The 23,024-nt window shown below is 41.0% G+C and overlaps 1 protein-coding gene across 1 annotated transcript; it reads right to left on the bottom strand.

Annotated features, from left to right (window-relative positions):
• Positions 1 to 798: 798 nt before the first annotated feature.
• Positions 799 to 18,061, bottom strand: EED (embryonic ectoderm development). The gene is made up of 12 exons (XM_074153699.1): positions 17,921 to 18,061; positions 14,373 to 14,525; positions 9,028 to 9,120; positions 8,077 to 8,142; positions 7,233 to 7,358; positions 7,033 to 7,114; positions 5,363 to 5,454; positions 4,293 to 4,426; positions 3,171 to 3,276; positions 2,272 to 2,430; positions 2,101 to 2,174; positions 799 to 1,128 (listed from the first exon to the last, which is right to left on the bottom strand). Exons 1-12 carry the CDS (start codon positions 18,047 to 18,049, stop codon positions 1,002 to 1,004), a joined length of 1,341 nt encoding a protein of 446 aa, XP_074009800.1. The 5' UTR covers positions 18,050 to 18,061; the 3' UTR covers positions 799 to 1,001.
• Positions 18,062 to 23,024: the final 4,963 nt, after the last annotated feature.

Genomic DNA, 23,024 nt, shown 5'->3' with positions numbered 1-23,024 from the left:
AAAAAAAAAAAAGTAAATGGTTCAGGTTCAGTAAATGTTATTAACCTTCTTCCTCCTTGAGGTACACAGAGCTGTTGTGCAATGTCTTGGACCAATTCCTAAATACAAACACAAACATTCCAACTATATGCTGACAAGAAAGACACGAGTGTTTTGAGCACAGATTATCACTGTTAATGATGTCTGCTGTCTGATCCATCTCCCCCCTTTCATTGTATTAACTGTACATATTTTAAATCTATATGAAATAGCATTGATTTTAGAATTCGTTATTCTCAGGGCAAGTAAAACATTGATGAGGCTATTTGGGGACACTGACAACAGAGGCAATTAAAATATATTTCCAGTAACTAACTTTGATTTAAGATAATTGCAGTAACTGAACAGCCAGAATCCAAACAGTAGAGCAATGTGATATCTTCCCTTCCCCCCTAAAAAAAGCCAATAGTTTTTTTTCCTCTAATCAGTAACAGAAATGGTGAAAAGCACATCCCGATTTCAGGTTATTAAACTTAATCAATTTCAACGCACAACTAACTTAAGGAATGAATCTGAAATGTTTTCAGCACTTATTTATACTATATTCCTACATGTAGTATTTCCTTTATGTGGTCCCCAGATAATATTCAATGGTTTCATGAGGTTGTCAGTCAAAAAGGCAAAAAACCAGCTGCAAGCATTCACATACCAAACTTCTAGTGAGTTACCATATATTTATGTGCTAGCTGTATGCAAAATAATTTCATAGGCCATAAGTGAAAACTCACTGTGGGAAATAATTAAAGTGGACAATTCAGAAAGCTTTACAAAAATACTTCTTTTTATTAAAAGCAGCAATTTCAAGCAGAACAATACACAGAATGTAAACATCACTAAGTTCGGCTCCAGCCTGCCGAACCTTTGAGAAAGTCTACACTAAATGCATCTACCGTACTAGCGAGTTAACAGACTATATTATAATTTGAAAATATATTTTCTACTTTGAATTAAGAAAAAGTAATTTATCGTAGTCTGTCCCAGCGCCAGATACTGGCATCGTCACACACAGCTATAAGGATACTACTATCCCTGCTAAAACTGGTTTGTCGAATGGCAGCAACACATTTAGGATGAGTAAGAGTCGTACACCTATAAATAAAAGAAAATTATTCAGCTGCGATGTTAAATCTGCACTTGCTACTACATTATGGAGCGCTGTTTCACCAACCTCTTACTTATGTGACCTAGGAGGAACTGAAGGGCAACAACATTATGCCCTTCATGGTGTATTTTGTATTCCAAATGTGGACTTGGGAAAGCAGGAATTTCCTGTTTGCTGCCACTCCTCATCCACCCGATTTTCATTGAAGCACTGACTGAAAGCTTATTGAATCACATTATTTAGGACTTTATAATGAATGTTCTTTCACAGTGGTTAGGAATAAAATATCATAATTGGGTGATTAAAGACCAGAGCATTTTCAAGAAGTTCACGTGTTATGTATATATATGTGCACAGACATATTTATATAGAATATATCTATAAAATATATAAATGTAAGCATATATAATTTATTATATAGTGCATATACATGTAGAATGCATATATTAGTTATATACACAGTGTATATACATTTTGTACACATAATGGGTTTGGAGCGGTTCTTTTAGTATTTGCGTGTTTATATTAAGACATGCAGATGAGGAACTGGAAAGCCATACTGTTTCCTCCACATGATGCTCACAGCCAACCTTTACATTCTCACTACCCTAGTCCTTTCACCTATTTCTCCTTTGTCACGTGCTACACCCACCCAGCACATCCTAATCCCACCTAATTAGTTTGTAAGTTCTTCATGGAACAAATTGTCTTTTACTATATCTATCTATGGTACCCGGCACAACCTCTTGGGGCCTCTTAGCACTACTGTAATAATGTAAGTAATAAATCCGTAAAAAATAATAAATGTTTACCTTCAGGTGCTCAGAATGTTTACTTACCTAGTAGTTAAAATGGAAAAATGACTAATACTATTAAAGAATTTCTACAGTTACTAGTAAAGGAAAAAGGAAAATACCCCAACTCCCTGTCTCAAATAAAATTAAAATAAAAGTACTCACTTGGCTTTATGAGGATCCTCTATTTCTAAATCCCAAACATAAAGTTTGCCAACCTGATTGCCCAGAGCAAGCATCTTCAAAAGAAAGCAGAGGATACCAAAGTTTTAAAATACTGTCTCAAAGAATGGAAGTCAGAATCTTCAGATCAGCAAAGTCAAAGCTCACACATACCTTTTGCCAGAAATCCATTGAGAACCTCATGTACCATATATCACACTGGCTGTAATCAAATCTCCCAAGTATGGTCACATTCGACTCACTGGGCTTGATTTTATCTATATCATCTTCCATTTTGCCAGGCTTCCAGCACACAATGGCATTTTCACAAGACTGGGGTGAAACAATGAAAAAAAAAAAATCACTTATAATTTATACTGCACATTCAGTTTAACTATAATTATAACCAAACACTTCATCTCGCCTCTGTCTTTATATCACAGCCACATCACCAACAACACGTCGCTGACCATCGCTGGGAGCCTTCTGCTCTCACAGCTTTGGCAGGTAGCAGGACGGCAGGAGCTCTCCCTCACCCGCTTCAGGGGAAGTCAACCAGATGTGCTCAAACACGCTTTCCTGAGCGGTTTCCATTAATCTTCGTTCAAAGATTATTCACCCAATTATTCACCCAGTCAACCAACAGGACCATGCCCGCACCAATATCCGGCAACGAGGCAGCTGGGCCACCCAGTTTAATATCTGCAAGCCAATGTGGACACAACACTAATCAAAGTTACTCCATCATGGGAAGCCTCATCTCTCCCTTTAGCAGCAGGATCCCTCATCAGCATCTATATATTCTCTTTCTGTGCATTCCATGCAGGTTCTGGTTAGCTGGTATCCCTGTACTTTTAGCATAAGTACAGCTGTAGTAATAATTTTACTTTTTAAGTACAAGCTGCTTATCCACACATCATAACAGCTGACAAAATTCACAATACACTCCATAAAATCATTTGACACAGCATAGTAAGTTAAACCAAGACCCAAATTCTAGTAAAACTTCTACGGTTTAAGATCCTCAGAACAAACAAATGTGAGTAATATAGCTGAAATAGCTGCCACTTTACCTTGGAAAGGATTAGATCTCCCAACCATCGTACACAGTCAACATAGTTTCTATGTATGTCTCTCGTAGAAAAGTCAGGAAAGTGAATTTTCTGGGAAATAAAAGGCCTACAGAGAAAATTGCCAAATGAGGTCCAGAGAAACACAGAAGCACACGTCAAATTTTTAATGGCCAGTTTTAAAATATGTTGACGATAAAAGAACAACCCTGTCTTTTTTATTGTTTTAAGAGCTTTACAACAAAGTTGATTTTGTATGTTGTATGATTGTTTTTTTTACATATTGGGAACAGTCCCTGTTTTCATTCTCATTCCCTTCTGCAACATCTGAATTTTTAAACAGATGGGATTTTTTTAGTGTTGTTTTGGTTTTTTGTTTTTTTTTTTTTTTTAAGAAGCACACTAAAAAAGCATCATTTAATATTTGGTGACATTACCAAAAAAAGCGAGAGTATTTTCACAGCTAGCCTCATTACTGAACATGTTCAATGTGTTTTAGACTCTTCAGTTCTCTCAATGGTTTAACTGGAAGATTAAAAAGGTGATTTGATGAACTTCATAAAGGAGGATTTATCTATCAATGTACCTATAATTGCTATGTTTACATGACAATTTACTGCTATCTAAGGTCAGATCAGAGAATCATGAAAATTAAGGTTATTACTACATAAACATTTTTGTGCTCACCCCAAATTCAGATAGCAGATACAATAATTGTAATAATTACCCAATATAAAACCATTTGCTGTATTTAATTTCATTGATTTGATTCCTTCCTAGAAATTTTGAGTTGAGAGAAAGAAAAACCACTGACATCCCGAAACACAGTGAAATACAAGCTTTAATTAAGAACGATAGAGATAATGCTTCCAGACATTTTCTATTCAATCAGATAAGAAAGAATCAAGATATTTAAAACAAAAAAGTGTCAGGACTTTGAATCTGAATTCCATAAAATTCTACTGAAGCAAAAATCAGTAAGACACATCATCTAGAGAGATTATGTCTCATGCAAAATCCCCAGGTCACTCACTATCCCCAAGAACTCCCAAATTGGGTAGGAATTAACCTGGGTCATACCAGAATATTCATATTGCGCAAAGACAGCCAAGAAAAACTACATACCTGTTGGTTTTATTTGGGTTGTACTCATAAGACTCTTTAATGGCATTTATCATTCTCTTGGAATTAATTCTCCAGAGTTTTAGAGAGTGATCCATCCCACAGGACATGATTTTTTCACCAAGAAGATCATAATCCTATGGATACGAAATAATTTTGAGGACCCCCAGCCCAAGCTGCATTTTATCAACTCAGATTTCATTCCATCGTTTCCAACAAAACAGCATTTTCAGCTTAGCGAATGCACTACAACTGCGTATTTCAAATAGAAAACTACTAACAACTTAATCCCGCTCACTGCAAAGCGGCACAGTATCTTAATAATTATATTTACTCTTTCTCAAGAAAGAGAGGCACATTAAACAGCACTGACAGGCAATGAATCTATTGCTAGTGCTCTCCCCTTAGTAAATTCCCTAGGTTTCATTTTATGGAGCAACTTTGGCAGAATTCCAGGTCTACCACACGGGTGATGACTATTTACAACCGCAAGAGAATAATAGTGTCAGGTTTCATACAGATGCACCCCTCACCTTTCAGGTCACACAATAGGAATCGAAAAAAAAAAGTTCTTAAAAGCAGCATATTAAAAGTCAACTACTCTACTTGGTATTTGCTGGGTACCAGTGTCTGTTCACAGCCACTGAAAAGCAGCATAACTCACCTGAAGTAACTTCTTTTCTTCCCTACCATGTCTCTCAAGCTTTATTTGCTCTTGCTGCTTTGGCGTGATAAGACCTCCAGAACTTCAAAAGTGGGACTATCATGAAAACTTTTTACTCTTTCTAGCCCCACTGGTTTATTTTTTTTTTATTTCTAGGCTGCACTGTGAGAAAACTAGCTACAGAAACACAGAGAGTGAACACCTGTCCTGTACATTGAGAGGTGGCCAAATCAATCAAACCATCTTAGATTTAAACTTGTCTATCCCCTTAAAATGGTATTTATGCACTTCAGGATTTTCCTAAATAGGTATAAGATTAAAAACAGTGCACAAGAGGACAAAAAGTTGCATATTGTAAGCTTACTACCCTCTGTAAATCTAAATCACTGCCCCACAGTCTTCCACTTACTGCACTTAACACCTCATCCCTGTGCCCTTCTACTCCTCCAAATATTGCAACCAGCGTGTCTGTCTGGATGTTCCACAGTCTCAATGCATGATCTATAAAGAACAAATAAAATTACATGCTGCTTTTTATACGTACATATGAATAATATATTTCAGCTTAACCACTTTCAATAACGGGTGTTCATGTAAACATCAAAAAGGCACTTAATTCTTCTTCACTTGTTAGAAACAACAAAACTGCATTAACTAAAATTGCCATTACAACTAAACTGCTGTCAGAGTAATCTGGAATTCAGAAAGTGCACCCACTCCCCCGAGGCCAGCTTCTAGCAAAAATATACTTGGATATTTAGATCATCCAAAAAAGCAGAGTTGAGCCTGATTTTGGACAAGTATGGCTTTTATTCAGTCTTATCTCAAAAATAATTGTATATATCAAAAAACACTAGAATTCCTTTCAGCCTTTCTTGCATCAACAGAGTCGTGATTTTCCATTTTTTTAATCTTTTAATATTATATTAATATTATTCTTTGTGAACCACAGACTGTAGGGATGGAGAAACTGTTTCTATATACTATGTATTCCAAAGTCAATTGGTCTAATCCACTTGTTTAAAGAGAATTTTAACAATTTCTAATGAAGAACCTCTACTGTATTTCCCATTTGGAAATGGGAACCTCTAGTGTATTTCCCTTTTGGATTCCACAAGTACACTGAATTACAGCGACACCAACTGGAAAGCCACTCAGTCCCAAATATTTCCTTCTTTTTCTACTCATCTCTCAGTCAAGCAGTTCTGAGACTCTAATATTCTACTGTCTCACACCCTATTGGAGATAGTACCTGGTCTAGAGATTGTACATTAAAACTTGTAGTACTACCGCTGATGTCAAAATGTTATTAAAAAGAGAACCTAAAAAATATACAGAACTCAAGAAATTCAACATGACAGACCCACAGCACAAACTTGACAGTTGCAAGAATCGGGAGAGGTTCCCAACTCCTATTGTCGTGTAGCTTCATCAGAAATATCAAATATGATAAAGTCAAAAGTCCCCTTATTTGAACGTTTCCAACTCTAGCATTCCTGAAGGCCTGCTCTTGTGGCAGATCAAGTATCCCCTTACTTAACGAAACACTCAAGGTTAGGAAGTTGTGACTGTTGACAAGCCCATAACAGACTATACCAATAACTCACTTCTCCCTTCACTAATATGCTTTTTACACAAAGTCCAATTAAAGTCAGTGCTGCTCCTAAGCAATAGAGAATCAAAGATTTCCCCTTGAAAGTGGTGGTGAACGCTGGTTGCCACATTAAGACATCCCCACTAGATGGCAACGTGATTCAACAACTGAAACATTTAACTGTTGAAAAGGAGCGAGCAACCCCAATGCTCATGTTTCTTCTTTCCTAAAAGCAGCACCACTCAGCATCCCTTTGCAGCACAGAGGAGTTGTGTTCATTGTAGGCCATGGATTTAATATGTACAAGATATATAGTCATAAAAGAGCATGATTTGCTCTAGACTTTCAAGGTAAACTTCTTCAGGGCCATTCATAAAAAATTCATGGAGATTTTGGCCATCTTCAAGACCAAAGTCCAATCCAAAGTATCCTGATTTATATATATATATGTAAAAAAAAAAAAAAAAAGAGTTATTTTTCCTCACCTTTGCTTACAGATAAAAGAAGATTTGGATCTCTTGGATGGAATTTCAGTTCATTGATTGCATTTCCATGGCCCACGTAGTGCTGGGATAGAATTCAGAGACCAAGTTATCATTTCCCCTCACGTTTACATGTATTTAGAGGACAAAAGTTTCATGCCTTACTGAAACACAGGCTGTATGTCGAAATTTGGAGCACTCACCTTTATGCACTGCATTGTAATAGGATTAATTATCCTAATAATACCCCTGGACCCTGCCACAGCCAGAAGAGGATGGCTTGTATTGCTATCATATGTCCACGCACAGGTATAGAAATTTTCATCTGCCTATAACATCTCACGTTAAGGAACACAAGAAAAAAAAAAAATCTCCCTTTTTTTAAATTTTTTTTAAGTAAACTTTTTGCTATTTTATGCTCAGGAGTCTCTGCTGGACCCAGTAAGAAAAAGATACATACTTGATTATCCATCTGCAAATACAACCAACATCACCTTTTCTGTAGATGCCAGTTTCCTCACTTCTGCTCCATAGCATACAAGGAACACCTGCTCTCTCTCGGCATCACTGTTCAACCTCTTTCTCCAAAACATACAAAGATTGGGAATAAAATAAAAATGAATCAAGATCAAGTTCGCAAGTTATCGACTTGTATACTGCAAAATGATCAACACAAGTTATTACCACTTCAGAGCATGAAACGTAATTTTTAAGTTTTAAACCCAGTTCTAATTCCCAGAGAAACAAGACCATTGTAAAGCAGTGAAACATTACACAAATATTAGTGTTGGAAAGATTAAACCGATGGAGAATTAATTTTCAAATATTTTAATAAAGCATGGTCCATGAGTCTGCATTTTTAGTATTTTTTCAATAGGAGGGAATCCAGGATGTGGAAAGAGGCAAGACTTGGACCTAACATAAGGAATGTACCACATAAGCAAAGTATTAAATCACAGACAAAACCTTTATGTGCTTTTTCCTACAAAGCCTCTTCATTTTTGATAAAAAGGAAGCAAACAAGTGGCTTTTTAACTTAAAGGATACATCAGCATCCACATAGGACTGCAACAGACGAATTTCTCCTTGGGAATGACATTCATATAAAGTAACCTGGAGGAAAAAAAAAAGTAGGAGAGATTGCTACTTACTTGTGATATTTCAAAAGGAAATCACATGCACCTGTGCTTCCTGGTGGGAGAGATAGTGTGCCTTTATGGTTTAGATCTCATCCATCATCTGTTTGTTTCCAATGGGTGGAAGTGGTTTAATAAAAGAATGTTCACAGCAGCCTCAGTAAAGCACTATTCCAGGACTCGTCAGCAGTCCTTCCCAGATACTTAAACCTAGTATTTGAATTGTCTTAGTAAGATTAAGCTCTATTTGGAATTAGTTACCGCAGCTATCTCTAATGTGAGTTGGTCTTTTAATGAGCCATTGATACCTTGTTTAATCTTAGTTTAGCACTTTTGGTAACCGCCAAGTGGAACGAACCTGGAAATGAAAGGCTTCTTGTTTATTCACAAGACTTGCACAGAATGCACTTCAGGAGTTATTTTCAAGACTGAAATGACATAGATCCTTGCCTATAAATTCACTCCATACAGGCCATTAATTTAGCTACTGAGCTGCCTGGCATCATCGCAGACATTTCCCTTCCCATTTTAGAGCATATGACCTTTTGGAAACAATAACATCGAAGAGTAGCGAGAAGATACATTTATGCACCTCTCTTGCTTATCCCGTATTTGTACTACTGAAGGATTTTTTTCTTTACTTTACTATATAGGCTAATTCCCAAATAGCTAGCACATGACTTCATAAAACAATCCAGAGGATGCAACTCTCCCAGATAACAGATGCTACATATCTCAGAAATAAAGCTTTCTATATGAAGTATCCCATGTCTGTACTAAACACGGGTAAAGGGATTGGTTGAAAAAAAGAACACAAGCAGAACCACACGGAAGGGCTTATGGTTAAACACAAATTACTCACTCTGTTGCTGCCTACAGTGGCAAAAACGAGAGGATCACCTTCTTTACTGTGCCAGTTAAACTGGACTCCAAACAAAGGCTGACCATGGTCCTCCTGTAGATGTAAATTCAGATTAGAGACCAAAAAAATAAAACCCACAGGCATATTATTTCTGTGAAATTCAGCTGTGGTGGTAAACAGTTTAATTGATACGTTTTCCTCGTCAAACTACTGGGTTCACATCCAGTATAATTTCAGATAGTGAACGGTTAAAAAAAACAGTTTTGTAACATCACATTTTAACTTGGCTGTCTTAAGGGAGAATTAAAGGAATATTCTGACACCCCCCTCTTTCTTTCCCCACCAAGCTTTTAAAAAATGAAGGGGAAGAACTGCTGTCTCTTAGTTATGGCCAGAAGCTGGCAGAACTCCTGAGTTATATTTGCAGCTCTGCTACTTTGTTTTGCAATTTTCAACAAGGCATCTAAGGCCACATCTATATGCATTTTTCACTGTTACTATTACTTCCACACAAAGATTTACAGCTTCACAGAGAAGAAGGTATCCAGGTGGAGAGGGGCCACACTGAACTATTACAGCATATCTTGCAATTCTATCACAGACACGACGAACTCTCTCCAGCATGTCAGAAAGCTGCTGCAAAGTTCATGTCTACAAAGTGTTTTCAGATCACCCTCACAGTCACCACAGAAATGCCAAGTATTATTTTTATACAGCTTACATCAGTCTAATAGAGAAAAAAAAAAAAAAAGAAGCAGATATGTTTATGAATTGTGATGAATATGGTGGTGCTTGTTAATAATTGATAACAGTATTTTGGCCTGCCCTGACAGGATGTTTTCAGTAAGAATAATGTTCATTAAAGTGCCTCCCCACAGGGGACTGTCTGGGACAGCGTGGGCAGGAAGGAAGTGTCTCATGATGGCTGTTAAGCAGCCTTCAAATGGCAGAGCTTCAGAGGCAGCAGGAGAAATATTAGCCCTGGCAGCTCTGCCCTATCCACGAACCAAAGAATAAATTTGAGGAGGGGGTATGGGTGGGGAGTCCAATGCTACTCAGAAAAAGAAAAGTACGGAAGTCTGGAAGAATTTAAAATAGCATTATTTACTGCAAAATGCAGTATCTGTTATCAACAGATACAGCTAAAAGAGCTACAAAGAGACAGGAGAGAATCTTTCAGAGATGAAGGCTCTCCTGCAATTCTCAAAGAGTCCGTAATAACTTTGGAAGCTGAATACAGATTAAAAAGCATTGTTCAAAGTTTAACTTGAAGTATTACACATCATAAGATGAAAGTACAGACTAGTGGCTTTATGTGATGAGGGATACGGTATACTAGCAAAGGGAAAAGTAGCAAGATTGTTAGTGACGCCAGGACAGAAGAAAAAAATCAGGTATTCAGCATCTGTAAAGCATTATATTTAGAGATGAAGAATGAGGAAAAAATACATGCCACAAAATTGCATACACAAGGCCATGATTTTTAGTGCCCAATAAAGTTATGAATTTTGCTTTCTAGGCTTATTTTTTGAGTGTATTTAAGTCTTTCTCAAAGAGAATGGCCGAGAGGTCAACTACAGAATACTTCAAAAAAAATTTCCACTAATAATTAGTTGGGTTTGAATTTCTGTGTAAAAGAGTTCATGCTGGTGCATACTGAGGGCTTTTGACATACCACATGAAGATAACACAAGTAAAATGCACGGATTACACTGCTTTATTACAGAGACACATCAGCAGGTTTTGTGCTTGTTTTTCTGGAATAACCGTGTTCTTTGCCATATGCACTGTTTCCGACAAATTTAGCAAAATGGGAAAAGTTAAGAGGAAGATGTTTTTCTCCCTCAAGATAGGAAAAATTCCAGCATAAGCTGTGATAAATTTGTGATTTTCTAGGTAAGACCAGACTAGGGTAATACGTTATAAGTAGAGAGAGACGATGGAGAGCTATACTGTTTCTATATTTATATATTTGAGCACATACCTAAAGTATTTAGTAAGCTTTTTCAAAGATGACTTATTTCCCTGGAAAAATTACTCTGCAAGACAAATGTCTTTAGACTTCTTACATCATCTGCACGACATTCCTCACACGGAGTGCTACAACCTCAAAGAGCCTGACCATACAAATCCAAGTCTTTCTGGTGTTTAATGGATGAAGGAGTGAGGCAGAGGCTCTTCAGGAAGTCACTAAGGTATCGGAGGAAGTTATGTTCCCCTCATTTAAGCTACCATCATCCTCACTGGTCAGAGAGAGCACATAGCTATTTTGATAATACCTGTCCACTCTAATTTTTGTCCCAAGTGCTAAACAATGAAGCAAATTTTTAAAAATATTACACTTTCAGGTGCTGCACATTATGGTTGTCCTAAGATGCCAAGGACGTCACTCAAATCTGACCACTGGTTTGTACAGACAGAAGAGTTTGACACAGATGCTGGTCCAAAAGTAGAATTGTGAAATGCCATCTTGATCCTGGTACAAATAAAGGGCACAACCCCCAAAGTACTCAGGTTCTTCACACACCAGAGAAAGAAAACAGAGGAAAAAATAGACCTACAATTGTTACAAAAGCAAATAAATAAATAATCAATGGTTAGTTCTGCCCTTATTCACTCAACGCCAACTCAGGTTCAGTCAGAGAGTAAGACTAGACCTATTTTTAGACTGAAGGCAGTGAAGTAAATACTATGCCAACACAAAAAATAATCACCTGCAACGACATGAACATATTTTAATACCCTGTCACCCACACTGCCAGCAGGGAACCAACTGACCACACATGCATTTCCAGTTCCCAGAAGTGGAAGCAAGTCCCACCTCAGGGGACAGCCAGTAGAAGCAAAGAGACACCACCGGGCTGCTAACAACCACTGAGCTCCCCCCAAGAAAGAGCAAAGGGTAGGGCAAATAATAATGTTGTTTGAAAGGGAGCACATCAAAGCAGAGTATCAGTTCTTTGCTGAAAGATCTCTAAGCAAAACATACACGGATGTATGTGAGGATGTGCATCTGTTAGCTGTATACGCTAATTTATACACGACATTTCCATCCAGCCTACAGAGCAATGATTCTCAGTACACCTTACAGTAACTCAGTACTGCAAAAAGAAAAAAAAAAAAAAAAAAAGGCAGCTCTTTATTTCCTGTTATTTTCCAAGTTATGTTTTTGTTTTCCTGACACTTAAATTTCACCCAAAATAACTTCCACAGTAGTGTTTAAAAAGCATATTTAGCAAGCACTGAGTTTTTCAGGCTGAATCATAACCATTTAACATTCAAAGCAGACGGTAATGGCCGTATTTCTTTGCTTCCCCAAGGAAAAAAAGTAAAAAGCAAACTAAGAGGGAAAAACAAGAGTAGGAGAGTGTAAAACCACATAATTTATACATCCCTAAAGAATATTAAAATGAATTTCCATATCTTTAAATCATGGTGATTTTCCATTAATTTCAGTACATGCACCTTATAGCATAGTTCAAAGACATACAAACTATGGGATATATGAAGTGATATCCAAAGAGTCACAAGTGTCTTTCTGAACCCATATATAACATTCAATTGTTAGAATTTCTCTCCGCAGTATCTGCAAAATTAGTATGGAGTAGGAAAAAGAAAAGAGAGGCTTCCTCAAACATGAAGTAAAACGGAGTTACCAAATTTGGCTGCTACCTAGTCTTTGTATTAACATGCACATTTATTATTACTAGCATTAATTTCAGTTCAAAGAGAAATGGGGAAAAAAATATAATAAAAATATCCCACTTTGCTGAAACGCTACATTTACTCTCTCACAGCTTGACTCCACTTGCACAGGAATCTGTTCCCAGGCCCTGATCCAAATCCACAGAAGTCAGGGATTGCTTAACTTCATAGGGTCACCCTATAGTGGGGCCTGGGTTGAAGCTGGGGTGAGGGATTGTTCTGTTTTCCCAGAAGACACTTGAAAAGCACTAACTACTTTGGAATATTTGGTCTGCAGATAGAAAACAAATACGCTTAGCAGAACTCAGAACTTGTTAAATGTTTGGGTGCCGAAAGGACTGCGTCTGTATTTGAAGCATGACTGGAAGCCACAAAAAGCACTGCCTGCGGGGGCGATTCACGCGAATCACAGGAACAGCTGCCTACCTTGGTGAAAATGAAAGACCTTCCCTTCCTCCTACACCTCGAAAGGACTGGAGATAATTTTCATACCTCAAAAAACACATTAAAATCAACTTATTTCCCAGATACTTTTGTCAGTATAACTTCATATCACGGTTTCTCCAGTGGCAAAGCTCCTTTATGAGGTTTCCACGCTCCAAACCTCTCATCCCCTCCCACTCGGCTACCCCAGCATTTCAGTGAGACCGTCTGAAGCCAAAGTTCAAAAACAGCTACATCAGCAGAGTTCAACAGTTAAGCGTGGGGGAACAGCAAAAACCTCTCAAAGCAATTCTACAGAAAACATCCACCATGAAACTGCACACATCCTCTCATTAGCTAAGTTTAACAGAACTCCCATCTTGTTCCAGACACAATCTTTATTTAGAAATCTTATAAAAATCAAATCAGATGGCACATTTACAGCTTCTGCCAAATAAATATCCCACACAAGGCCAGGGAATGAAAGAACAACATCCTGACAGCGTAAAAGAATCAAAGAGAAAATTCATTCAGTTCACCATAGTCTGTCACCAGTGCAGAAGAAAACAATAATACCCTAAAACACAGGAACAGGGAGTAAAGACCATGAATCCACATCCCTTAATACCATCAGGTGTTATGTGGGAAGATAAATATGACCTAGATCTGATGCAAACACATAATCACAGTGCTCAAGACAAATTAACCGAATTGCACTATAGAGCATTTATGGCAACTGTCAGAGGACAGAAACTATCAGATCAGACAACTGAGGGAAAAAAACACTCCAAGATTGTTGGGTTGGGGTTTTTTAAATACATTTCAACATGTAAAAAAAAATCTGTACAGGTTCTGTGCATCAAGTTGTCACAGGTTTTGTTTTATTTAAATTTGTTTATCTGGTTTCTTACCTTTATCTCAAGCAACTACAGCTTCAATGAAATACATAATTACAACACATCACATATAACTTTGTAAACCTGTACAAAAATTGGGTTACCTGCAGCATTACTACTGTTTCCTATTTCTCAGTATCCTTCTTCTTCAAAAGTTCAGCTACTCCAAATAAGAAAAGTACTTTCTTCCAATGGGCATGGAACATAATTGTATAGAGATATTTAAAAATATCTCTCTTGACACTGCCTCACAGCCATCATCAAGATTACTGCTGGCAAGTGGCACCCAGCATTCCCATGTTAAAGCTTACACATACCCACCTTTAGGCTATTTACACATTTGAAGGAATATTTGCACTTCTTTGACTTCCATTTTCCTTTCCCCCAGCTTTTTCTTCCCGGCGCATTTGGAGTGTTTGTTGGTGTATCAGGGCGTTCGGTGTTAGTACCGCTTTCAATACTAACGGCATCATCCTGAAAACATTCAAATTATACAGAATGTAATAAAGATATCATTAACTGCTGTATAAATTCAACTCGTTTTGCAGCACTTGGCCTTTTCACTTTTCCTTCTCCTCCATAAGAACAGAAGATCTCCTAGGACTTGGTGTTATTTAGATTCACATATTTAAATCTACTCCTAACATAACAGCATTCCTCCGTGGAAACAGAACATGAGTCACATGAGGACTAATCCAAGAGGGAGAGACGTGAACTGTGATCTAGTGAAGTTTCTTCAGAATATGGGTAGCTGCTCTTAAGAAAATGGCTAAAGATAAGTGGTTACTCTCCCTAGGAAACATCTTTGACGTAGATGAAATGAGTACTTTAGAAGTACTCAAGGAAGAGGTTGTTTGTGCAAAAAACATTATGCTTAGCCATACCAAGAATCTAACTGTTCCGACACTTCTGTACACCCTCAGGCACAGCACAGTTCTGCAATGTCAGCACTGCCACTAGAAGAGCAAGTCCCACCTCTCCCTCCTGCTCTTTCCTACAGATACCTGCTTCAACTAAAAGCTAAATTAAAAGAAAACAAAAACAAAAATAAAATTAGCTTGCTGTCTGATCAGCTAACTCATACAACAGGCCCTCCAACTGTCAGCAGCCAGAGTTAAGGTAAGAATGTAGAGAAATGAAAAAAGGGGGTGCACAAAACAATCCACCCAGTCACTGAGCAGCTTTAGATGAACTTTGGACAATTAACAAAAAGTACAATTTCATATGGCGTTTGACTGCAGAACACTATTCAGAACAGCACTTCTATTCTCTGCATCACCCATCACGGTGCACTTCAACTTCCCCTGCATCATAACTGGCAACCTTGTGCTTCCATATGACTAAGTTCAGCTTGCTAAAAGTTGCTTTTTAAAGCAACTTTTTTTTTGTTTTTCTGGCAAGCTAGTCATTTCGGTTTCCATCAGAGCAGGGGGGGAAAGCAACTCATCCTGAGGCCATGTGATTTCTAGATCTGAACTAAGGGAGACAGAGGCAGACAACAGCCTGTCACTGGAAGAGATTAAGCGTAACACGAAACTGCATCAGGAACTCCACCAGGGATATGAAATAAGGTCAACTATAAACATTAATACACCAATTCCCACCAAACATTTATTCTCTGTCCCAGTTTTATATCTGTATCATCAGAAGCCGGTAGAGGCGTACTGGTCTTTGTTTGCCCAACAACTCTGAAAATCAGGACACCGAGAGAAGAAAAAGGAGGAGACACAACACACAAGGCTGTAAGTGAAGTGCCCAAACCTGGAATCATTCCCTTCCCGTTGCACTCCTAAAAGAGCCAACCCTCCCCTAATACGCATAAGCGCGTTTAACAATTTTTACGTTTTCCAGTTTCTTCTCCTTTACCCTAGAAAATTTCAGAGCTTGCCAAATTCTCATCTCCCAAGCACGGTTGCTAGAGACGTACTTCACAAGACTGACGTTTTCTCTGGACTAATCAGATATTGTCAATATAGGAATACCTGGTACCTGGTATGATGCAACTGCACTGACTACCTGCAACTAGCACACAACCAACAAACTTGCACCCAGGACACCTGTGGAAATACACCCTTTCTCCAAATCAACACTATTATTCCAACTTTTAAACATAATCCCCATCTTTCAGGAGCAGTGGAGTCCAGTAACAAACTCCTGAAATGGGAATCCTCTCACCATTGAGACAGGTCACATTTTCAATAACCAGACAGCCCACCTCCTGTGGCCACTCATAGGCTAAAACAGGCAGCAAAGCAAACCTGAATGTCTTTGTCACTTGGATATACAAAAGCTGCTGAGCAGTAAAAAAAAAAAAAAATCAGTAGCAGCAGTATGGGGCGCCTTGAACCTGTCTGTCACCTCACAAGCACTTCCACAGGTTATGGGGGATACGGTCCAGATCTCTCACTTTCTGGGTAAGTGCTCTAACCAGAAAAAAAAACCCACAATGCATAAAGCCAATACCCAAATAACATCCCCCACTCATAGAATCATAGAATGGTTAGAGTTGGAAGGGACCTTAAAGATCATTGAGTTCCAAACCCCCTGCCATGGGCAGGGACACCTCCACTAGAGCAGGTTGCTCAAAGCCCCATCCAGCCTGGCCTTGAACACTTCCAGGGATGGGGCATCCACAACTTCCCTGGGCAACCTGTTCCAGTGCTTCACCACCCTCACAGTAAAGAACTTCCTCCTAATATCTAATCTAAATCTCCCCTCTTCCAATTTAAAACCATTACCCCTTGTCCTGTCACTACATCTCCTGACAAAGAGTCCCTCTCCGGCTCTCCTGTAGACTCCCTTCAGATATTGGAAGGCTGCTATGAGGTCTCCCCGGAACCTTCTCTTCTCCAGGCTGAACAATCCCAGCTCTCTCAGCCTGTCTTCAAAGGAGAGGTGCTCCATCCCTCTGATCATCTTCGTGACCCTCTGCTGGACCTGCTCCAACAGATCCACATCATTCCTGTGTTGGGGACTCCAAAGCTGGACACAGTACTCCAGGTGGGGTCTCACGAGCGCAGAGTAGAGGGGTAGAATCACCTCCTGCCACTACATGACTGCTACAGTAACTACATGACTGCTAGGTATCTCAGATTGTCTTTTAAGTATCAAGCTCTGCTGTATCAATCACATTACCTTTGTTCTGAACACGAGACTGTAGCCTAACTTAGAGATTGGAGCCCTCAGCCCCTGCCACCGCCTTCTGCTGACAGAAGCTCATGAGCACTATCCCCTATTCCTCATTCACCAAAGGGCTGCACGTATAAATTTACGCTGCACGTTACTCTGAAACGTGATGGTGAAGACACATGACACAAAACTGCAAGAAAGATGGATAAGTTTTCTTTTTTTGCAGAAAACAAACAAACAAAAAAAAACCAAAAAAAAAAACCAAAAAAAAAAAAAAAAAGAGGTCTGACATTTTGAAGTGGATTTCGAGAGCTTGGGCCTCAAATTCACCCTCACCCACGTGGAGGAACAGTGAGTGTCTCACCCACAGACCCACACCGGTCGCTCCCACCGGGGCCTCCCGCCTGCCTGGAGGGGCGGCCACCCAGCCGAGGCGGGCGGGCTGACATCCTCCTCCCCCTCTTCGCCCCCAGCCCCTCTCCCACCCGAGATGGGCCCCCCCTCGCCCCGCCGGAGTCGCGGACGGGATCCTCGGCCCGCGGGACACGCGAGGGGGATCGGGCACCGGGAGGTCCCTCACGGGGTGGGGGGGGGGGCGGCCCCGGGACGTCCTCTCACAGCAGGGCCCGGCGGTTCCCCCTCGCCTCAGCGCTCCCGCCCCCGGCGCGAGGCCCCGTGCGCTCCCGCCTCACCGCCCCTCCCCCCTCCACCTCCCACCAACTCCCCCGCCCCGGCCTCACGTTCTCGTCGCCGGACAGGTCCCCGGGGTTGCTGTTCTCGTCACTGCTCAGCTTCTGCTTCTTCGCCGGCATCTCACCCCCCGCTCCCGCCGATGCCGCCGCCGCCGGGGCTTCTCCCCGCTCAGACATCTTCCCCGCCCCCCAACCCCGCCACGCAGCCGCAAAGCGCGGATGGGGAGGTCGAAACGCCTGCCGTAAAGCAAACCCGGGTCCCCTCCGCCGGCCGAGCAGCGGTGGGCTGCCACACTGCTGAAAAAGCGCTCTTCCCGCGCCCGGCGGCGGGCTGAGGGGGCGGCACGGTTCCGCCGGGCCGCGGCGGGGCTGGGCGTTAAATTAACCGGTCGTATAACAGCTAACGGCACTTTATATCGCTGCCTGCATCGCGGCCGTGCCAGGCAGGGCTGGCCGAGGACGCCTGTGAGGTAGAAACAGGCAGTCCCTGTCGCCACGGGTGTTAGCGGTCCCTCTGTCCATCTTCGCGTGGTTCTCGAGTGCTGTTTCTTTTGCCTAAAGGTTGTTTTTTTTTTAATTCTTGTTCTACAGAAGGCCTTTAGGCTTAAAATAGCGTTGCTGGAGAAGGAAGATAGCTTCTGTTCTGCTTCCTTCTCCTATGCTCCCTGGCAAGTTCCTACTATGGCTAGAAATGAAATAACAGCAGTTGCCAGATTTTTATTTATTTATTTATTTATTTCAGAAACCACAGGTCCCAGAGTCATCATAATTATCAACAGTAAAAAAAAAAAAACCTCTACCAAAAGGGAAAAGTCATCTGCCCACAGGCACAGCGTCTAACCTGCTTTTTGCACAGGGGCAGAAACAGGTCTTTCCTCCCCGAGGGAGACATTCCAGTCTCAAAAAGCCATGGCTTTGAGGGCCGTGACATAGGTAAGCCGTGCCCTGTACGTAAAATTTAATCTCGCTTTACCTTTGGAGGTATGCTTAAAATGGTGAGCATACTATAGTGGTTTTATCCATAAACAACCTCTCTTTTCTTCTGCTGAACTGTAGGTTCCAATGAAGCATTACATAATATACAGCAAAAGGTTGTAGTTTACAGCTAATAAAAGCTCTGCCCGGGTCTGTGCCGGAAGATCAAGGTTGTGATAAAAGTGTTTGTGGGAAAATACACAAAGAAAGAATAGGCTTGTTTTTAAAATACGACAGGATGTTTTTCGACTGGCATCATAATTAAGACTAAATCACGACTGTGCTGTGGATCTGTTGAAAGAAGGGCAGACACAAAGTTTTCAGTGGTGAGAGTTTTTGACATCTCCCCGTGGGTGCCCTTGAGCTACTGGAGAGAGGACAGCTCCCCTTCATTTTGCAGCTGTCAACTGATGTCCTCCAGATGGCCAGCTACGCATTCAGCTCCACCACATTTCACTGGCTCATCCAAAACATAAGGAAAGTGAAAGCCTCAGCTCGCCTGTGCTTCTTGGCCTGCACACAGGAAGGTTCCCCACCCACACCCAGAGTCAACCAGTTCAGTCTCCCTCTTACTGGGTTCAAACTGGTCTATGCCTTCTCCTCCCTTCTGGATGCTAGAGGACTTCCTCCACCAGGTGACAATCTTGCTGACCTCTAGACAGTTCTTAGTCTAAGCCACTTGCCTTTTTTTTCTTTCTTGGAAGACATGAAAGGCCAATACACCAGGGGAGGTGCATTTCCAAAAGTCATACTGCACTTCATCAAGCTTATATTTAAATAATTAGTTATGTAGTTAAACACAAGCTTGAAAGTTCAGAGAACTTGCTTCAATTTGTGCTCTGCCAAGATTCTCTTTGGAAAGCCCCTGTGCTTTTCTGTACCTCAGTTTCTCAGCTGTATTATGGGAGAAGAAGCATTTCTTACATTCCAGGGGGGCATTATGAAAAGATATAAATAGTATAGTTCATGATTTGTTTAATTAGTATGGTACTGTTATATAATTACCCTACATATATTAACTAAGAAGTAATAGGGCCCTTGACATGGTGTACAGAGTAAAATGGGAGAACAATAAAATATTTTTCAAAAATATTTTTTAAAACTGCATTCAGTTTCAAGTAATGATGATTTAGTGGTATTTTAAAAGCACACGGTGGCTAGATTTGATATATATGGGAGGGTTTTGACACATGTGAGTTCTCATAGGATTGCAATAGTAAATGTCAAAAAAAAAGAATTTCCGGAATGCCTTGAAGACATGGGATCTTAAGACATGAGCTGTTTTGTTGTGGGTTTTTTTTCCACATACCAGAGTATTTCTGGATCACTCAGCGCCATTGAAATACTTTTTATATATGTGAGTTGAAAGTAAATCAGACTCACTCCTTTCATTCATCCTCTTCAAGCCATATTTCTTCACAGAATCACAGGATCATGTAGCTTGGAAGGGACTTCCAAAGCTCATCATCTCTAACCCCTGCTCCAAGTAGGGCCAGTTAAAGCCAGTTCCTCTTGTTGCGTCCAGTTTTTAATATCTTCAACGCAAGAGATTTTGCAGCCACTGTGGTCCCGTGTTTTCAGTATTTGACTGCCCTCATGGTGATCTTTCTTTTTCCTTGTAATAAATCAGAAATTCCTGTGCTTTAACTTGTGTCCCTTGCCCCTCATCCTCACCTCTCATCCTTTCCTTCTGTTTTCTCTACATCCTCCCATCAGGCAGATGTAGACAGCACTAAGCCCTCCTCAGCTTTATCTGAAGGCTGAACAGACCCACTTCTTTCAAGGTCTCTTCGTACACCTTGAACTCCAGCCTGCTTTAAGTATTTATAAGCATTGATCAGATCCCCCCTCAGTCTTCTTTAGACTAAAGAGACCCAAGTCCCTCAGACTCTCCTCATATGAAAGATGCTTCAGGCCCCTAATCATCTTTGTAGCCCTCTGCTGTACCCTCTGCAGCAGTTCCCTGTCCTTCTTGAACTGGGGAGCCCAGAACTGGACACAGCACTCCAGTACACTGGACCCAAGTGCTGAATAGAGGGGAAGAGCCGCTTCCCTTAACTTACTGGCTACACTCTTGCTAATAATAGCCTGGTGTGTGGTTGACCTTCTTTGCTGCAAGGGCACTCTGCTGACTCATGTTCCACTTGTCATACACGAGGATCTCCATGTCTTTTTCCACTAGGCTCTTTTGTTGACCCCTAACCTTTACTGTTGCATAAAGCTACTTCTCCCCCAGTGTAGGACTTTGCATTTGCCTTTGTTGAACTGCATGAATCATTCCTCCAACCTGTCTAGGACACTCTGCATAGAACCCGTGACCTCCAAATTATCAATCATTCGCCCCCAGTTTAGTATTGTCCACAAATTTGCTGTGATTGTCCCACATCATGTCCTCCATTAAAGGCCCCGGTCAAGGCCCCAGTATCCATCCCTGAGGGATTCCACTAGTAAATTGTAGCCAGTTGGACTTTGTACCACTAATGACTCTTTGAGTCAATGGCCAAGCCAACTTTCCACCCACTTTGTAGTCCACTTATCCAGCCGTATTTCACCAATTTGTCTGTAAGGATGCTATAGGAAAACATGTCAAAAGCCTTGCCAAACCTTTACAGCATCCACAGCTCCGCTTTTTCCACACAGCCTGTCATCTCATTGTAGAAAGCAATCGATTTGACCTGCTAAATATATGCTGGCTGTTCACAATTGCCTTCTTGTCCTTCATATGCTTGGACATGGCTTCCAGGAGGATTTGCTCCATCACCTTCCCAGGGACTAAGGTTAGGCAGGTCGGTCTGTCGTTCCCTCAATCTTTCTTCTTGCCCTCCTTGAAGACAGGTGTGACCCATGTCCAGTCATCAGGAACCTCCCCAGATCACCATAACCTTTCAAAGATGATAGAGTGGTCTCTCAATTACATTGGCCAGCTCCTCCAGCAGCCTTCGTTGCATCGCGTCTGATCTTGTGGATTTGTGTATGTCCAGTTGACTTTAGTGCTCCTTAAATCCCATGTTGGGTACTACTTCGCTCCCACAAACTGCTGCTAGGCTTGGGGAACTGAGAAGCCTAAGGGCAGACCATATCAGTGAAAATCACCGGGAAAAAAAAGCATTGAGTATCTCAGCCTTTTCCATGTCCTTTGTCACTGTGTCCCCTGCTCCATGGAGCAGCAGACTCATATTTTCCTCATTCTTCCTTTTGCTGCCAACATACCTACAGAAGCCTTTCCTGTTAACCTTCACCTCCCTATCTGGTTTCATCTCCAGCTGAGCTTTGGCTTTGCTAACACCAGCCCTGCATGATCAAGCAATGTCTCTGTATTCCTCCTGGGCAGCCCATCTGTGCTTCCACTTTCTGTACACTTCCTTTTTGTGTTGGAGCTCAGCTGGGAGTCCCTTGTACATCCATGCTGGCATCCTGCCACACTTGCTTGATATTCTGTACATCGGAAGGGACTGCTCTTTTTCTGAGAGGAGGTTCTCCTTGAAGATCAACCAGCTGCCCTGAGCCCCATGCCCTCTCAGGCAGTCTCCCATTGGATGCTGCCAGGAAGATTCCAGAGTAAACCGAAATCTGCTTTCCTGAAGTCCAAGGTTGTGTTTCTACTATTTGCCTTGCTCATTTCTCTCAAGGCTTTCAACTCTACAGTCTTGTGTTTGCTGCAGCCAAGACTGCACCTTCACATCTTTGACCAGTTCATTCTTGTTTGCAACAGGTCCAGCAAGACGTGTTCCCTGGCATCTTTCTTCCTTGATGTGCTTCAGGTAGTCTGTATTAAACAGAAAGACCTTCACCCTCCTGAATTCTCCTGGTGGTGATTTTAGCAATCAGCTAGTCCAGGTAGCCCAGCACTTTTTTTCTCCAGGAGTTGGCAGCAGAGGATACTTAAGAAAGAATGTAAGAAATAGGAGTGGTTTAAAGAGACCAGGTTAGTTCAGGGTTTCTCAGCTGTGTAGGTTACACTGAATTTTGCCATCTTAAAGATGAAGGGGCTGGGCTGGGCTGGGAGAGGAGGACAGTTGATATAGAGAGCTAGTGGGCAGAGACATCAAGGAGCGGAGCCCTGGAAAATGAAGCTGCTTGTTCCCACTAGGACAAGGAGCATGGAAAAGGCTGGAGAGGTGTTCTCCCCGGGCAGTACCCATTGCCCTCAAACCTCCCCCATTACTCAGTGCAGCAA

This window comes from Numenius arquata, chromosome 1, assembly GCF_964106895.1.
Source record: "Numenius arquata chromosome 1, bNumArq3.hap1.1, whole genome shotgun sequence".
Taxonomy (NCBI): Eukaryota; Metazoa; Chordata; class Aves; order Charadriiformes; family Scolopacidae; genus Numenius; species Numenius arquata.
This window is presented reverse-complemented; position numbering and strand designations above follow the sequence as displayed.

Bases quoted from the DNA above. Each gene is read 5' to 3' on its own strand.
- EED (XM_074153699.1), bottom strand. From the start codon at position 18,049: ATGTCTGAGCGGGGAGAAGCCCCGGCGGCGGCGGCATCGGCGGGAGCG. The intron at 14,526-17,920 runs GTGAGGCCGGGG...GAATGTTTTCAG, and splicing joins ACCTGTCCGGCGACGAGAAC to GATGATGCCGTTAGTATTGA. The intron at 2,175-2,271 runs GTATGTGTGAGC...TTTCTTTTGAAG, and splicing joins CAATGGATTTCTGGCAAAAG to ATGCTTGCTCTGGGCAATCA.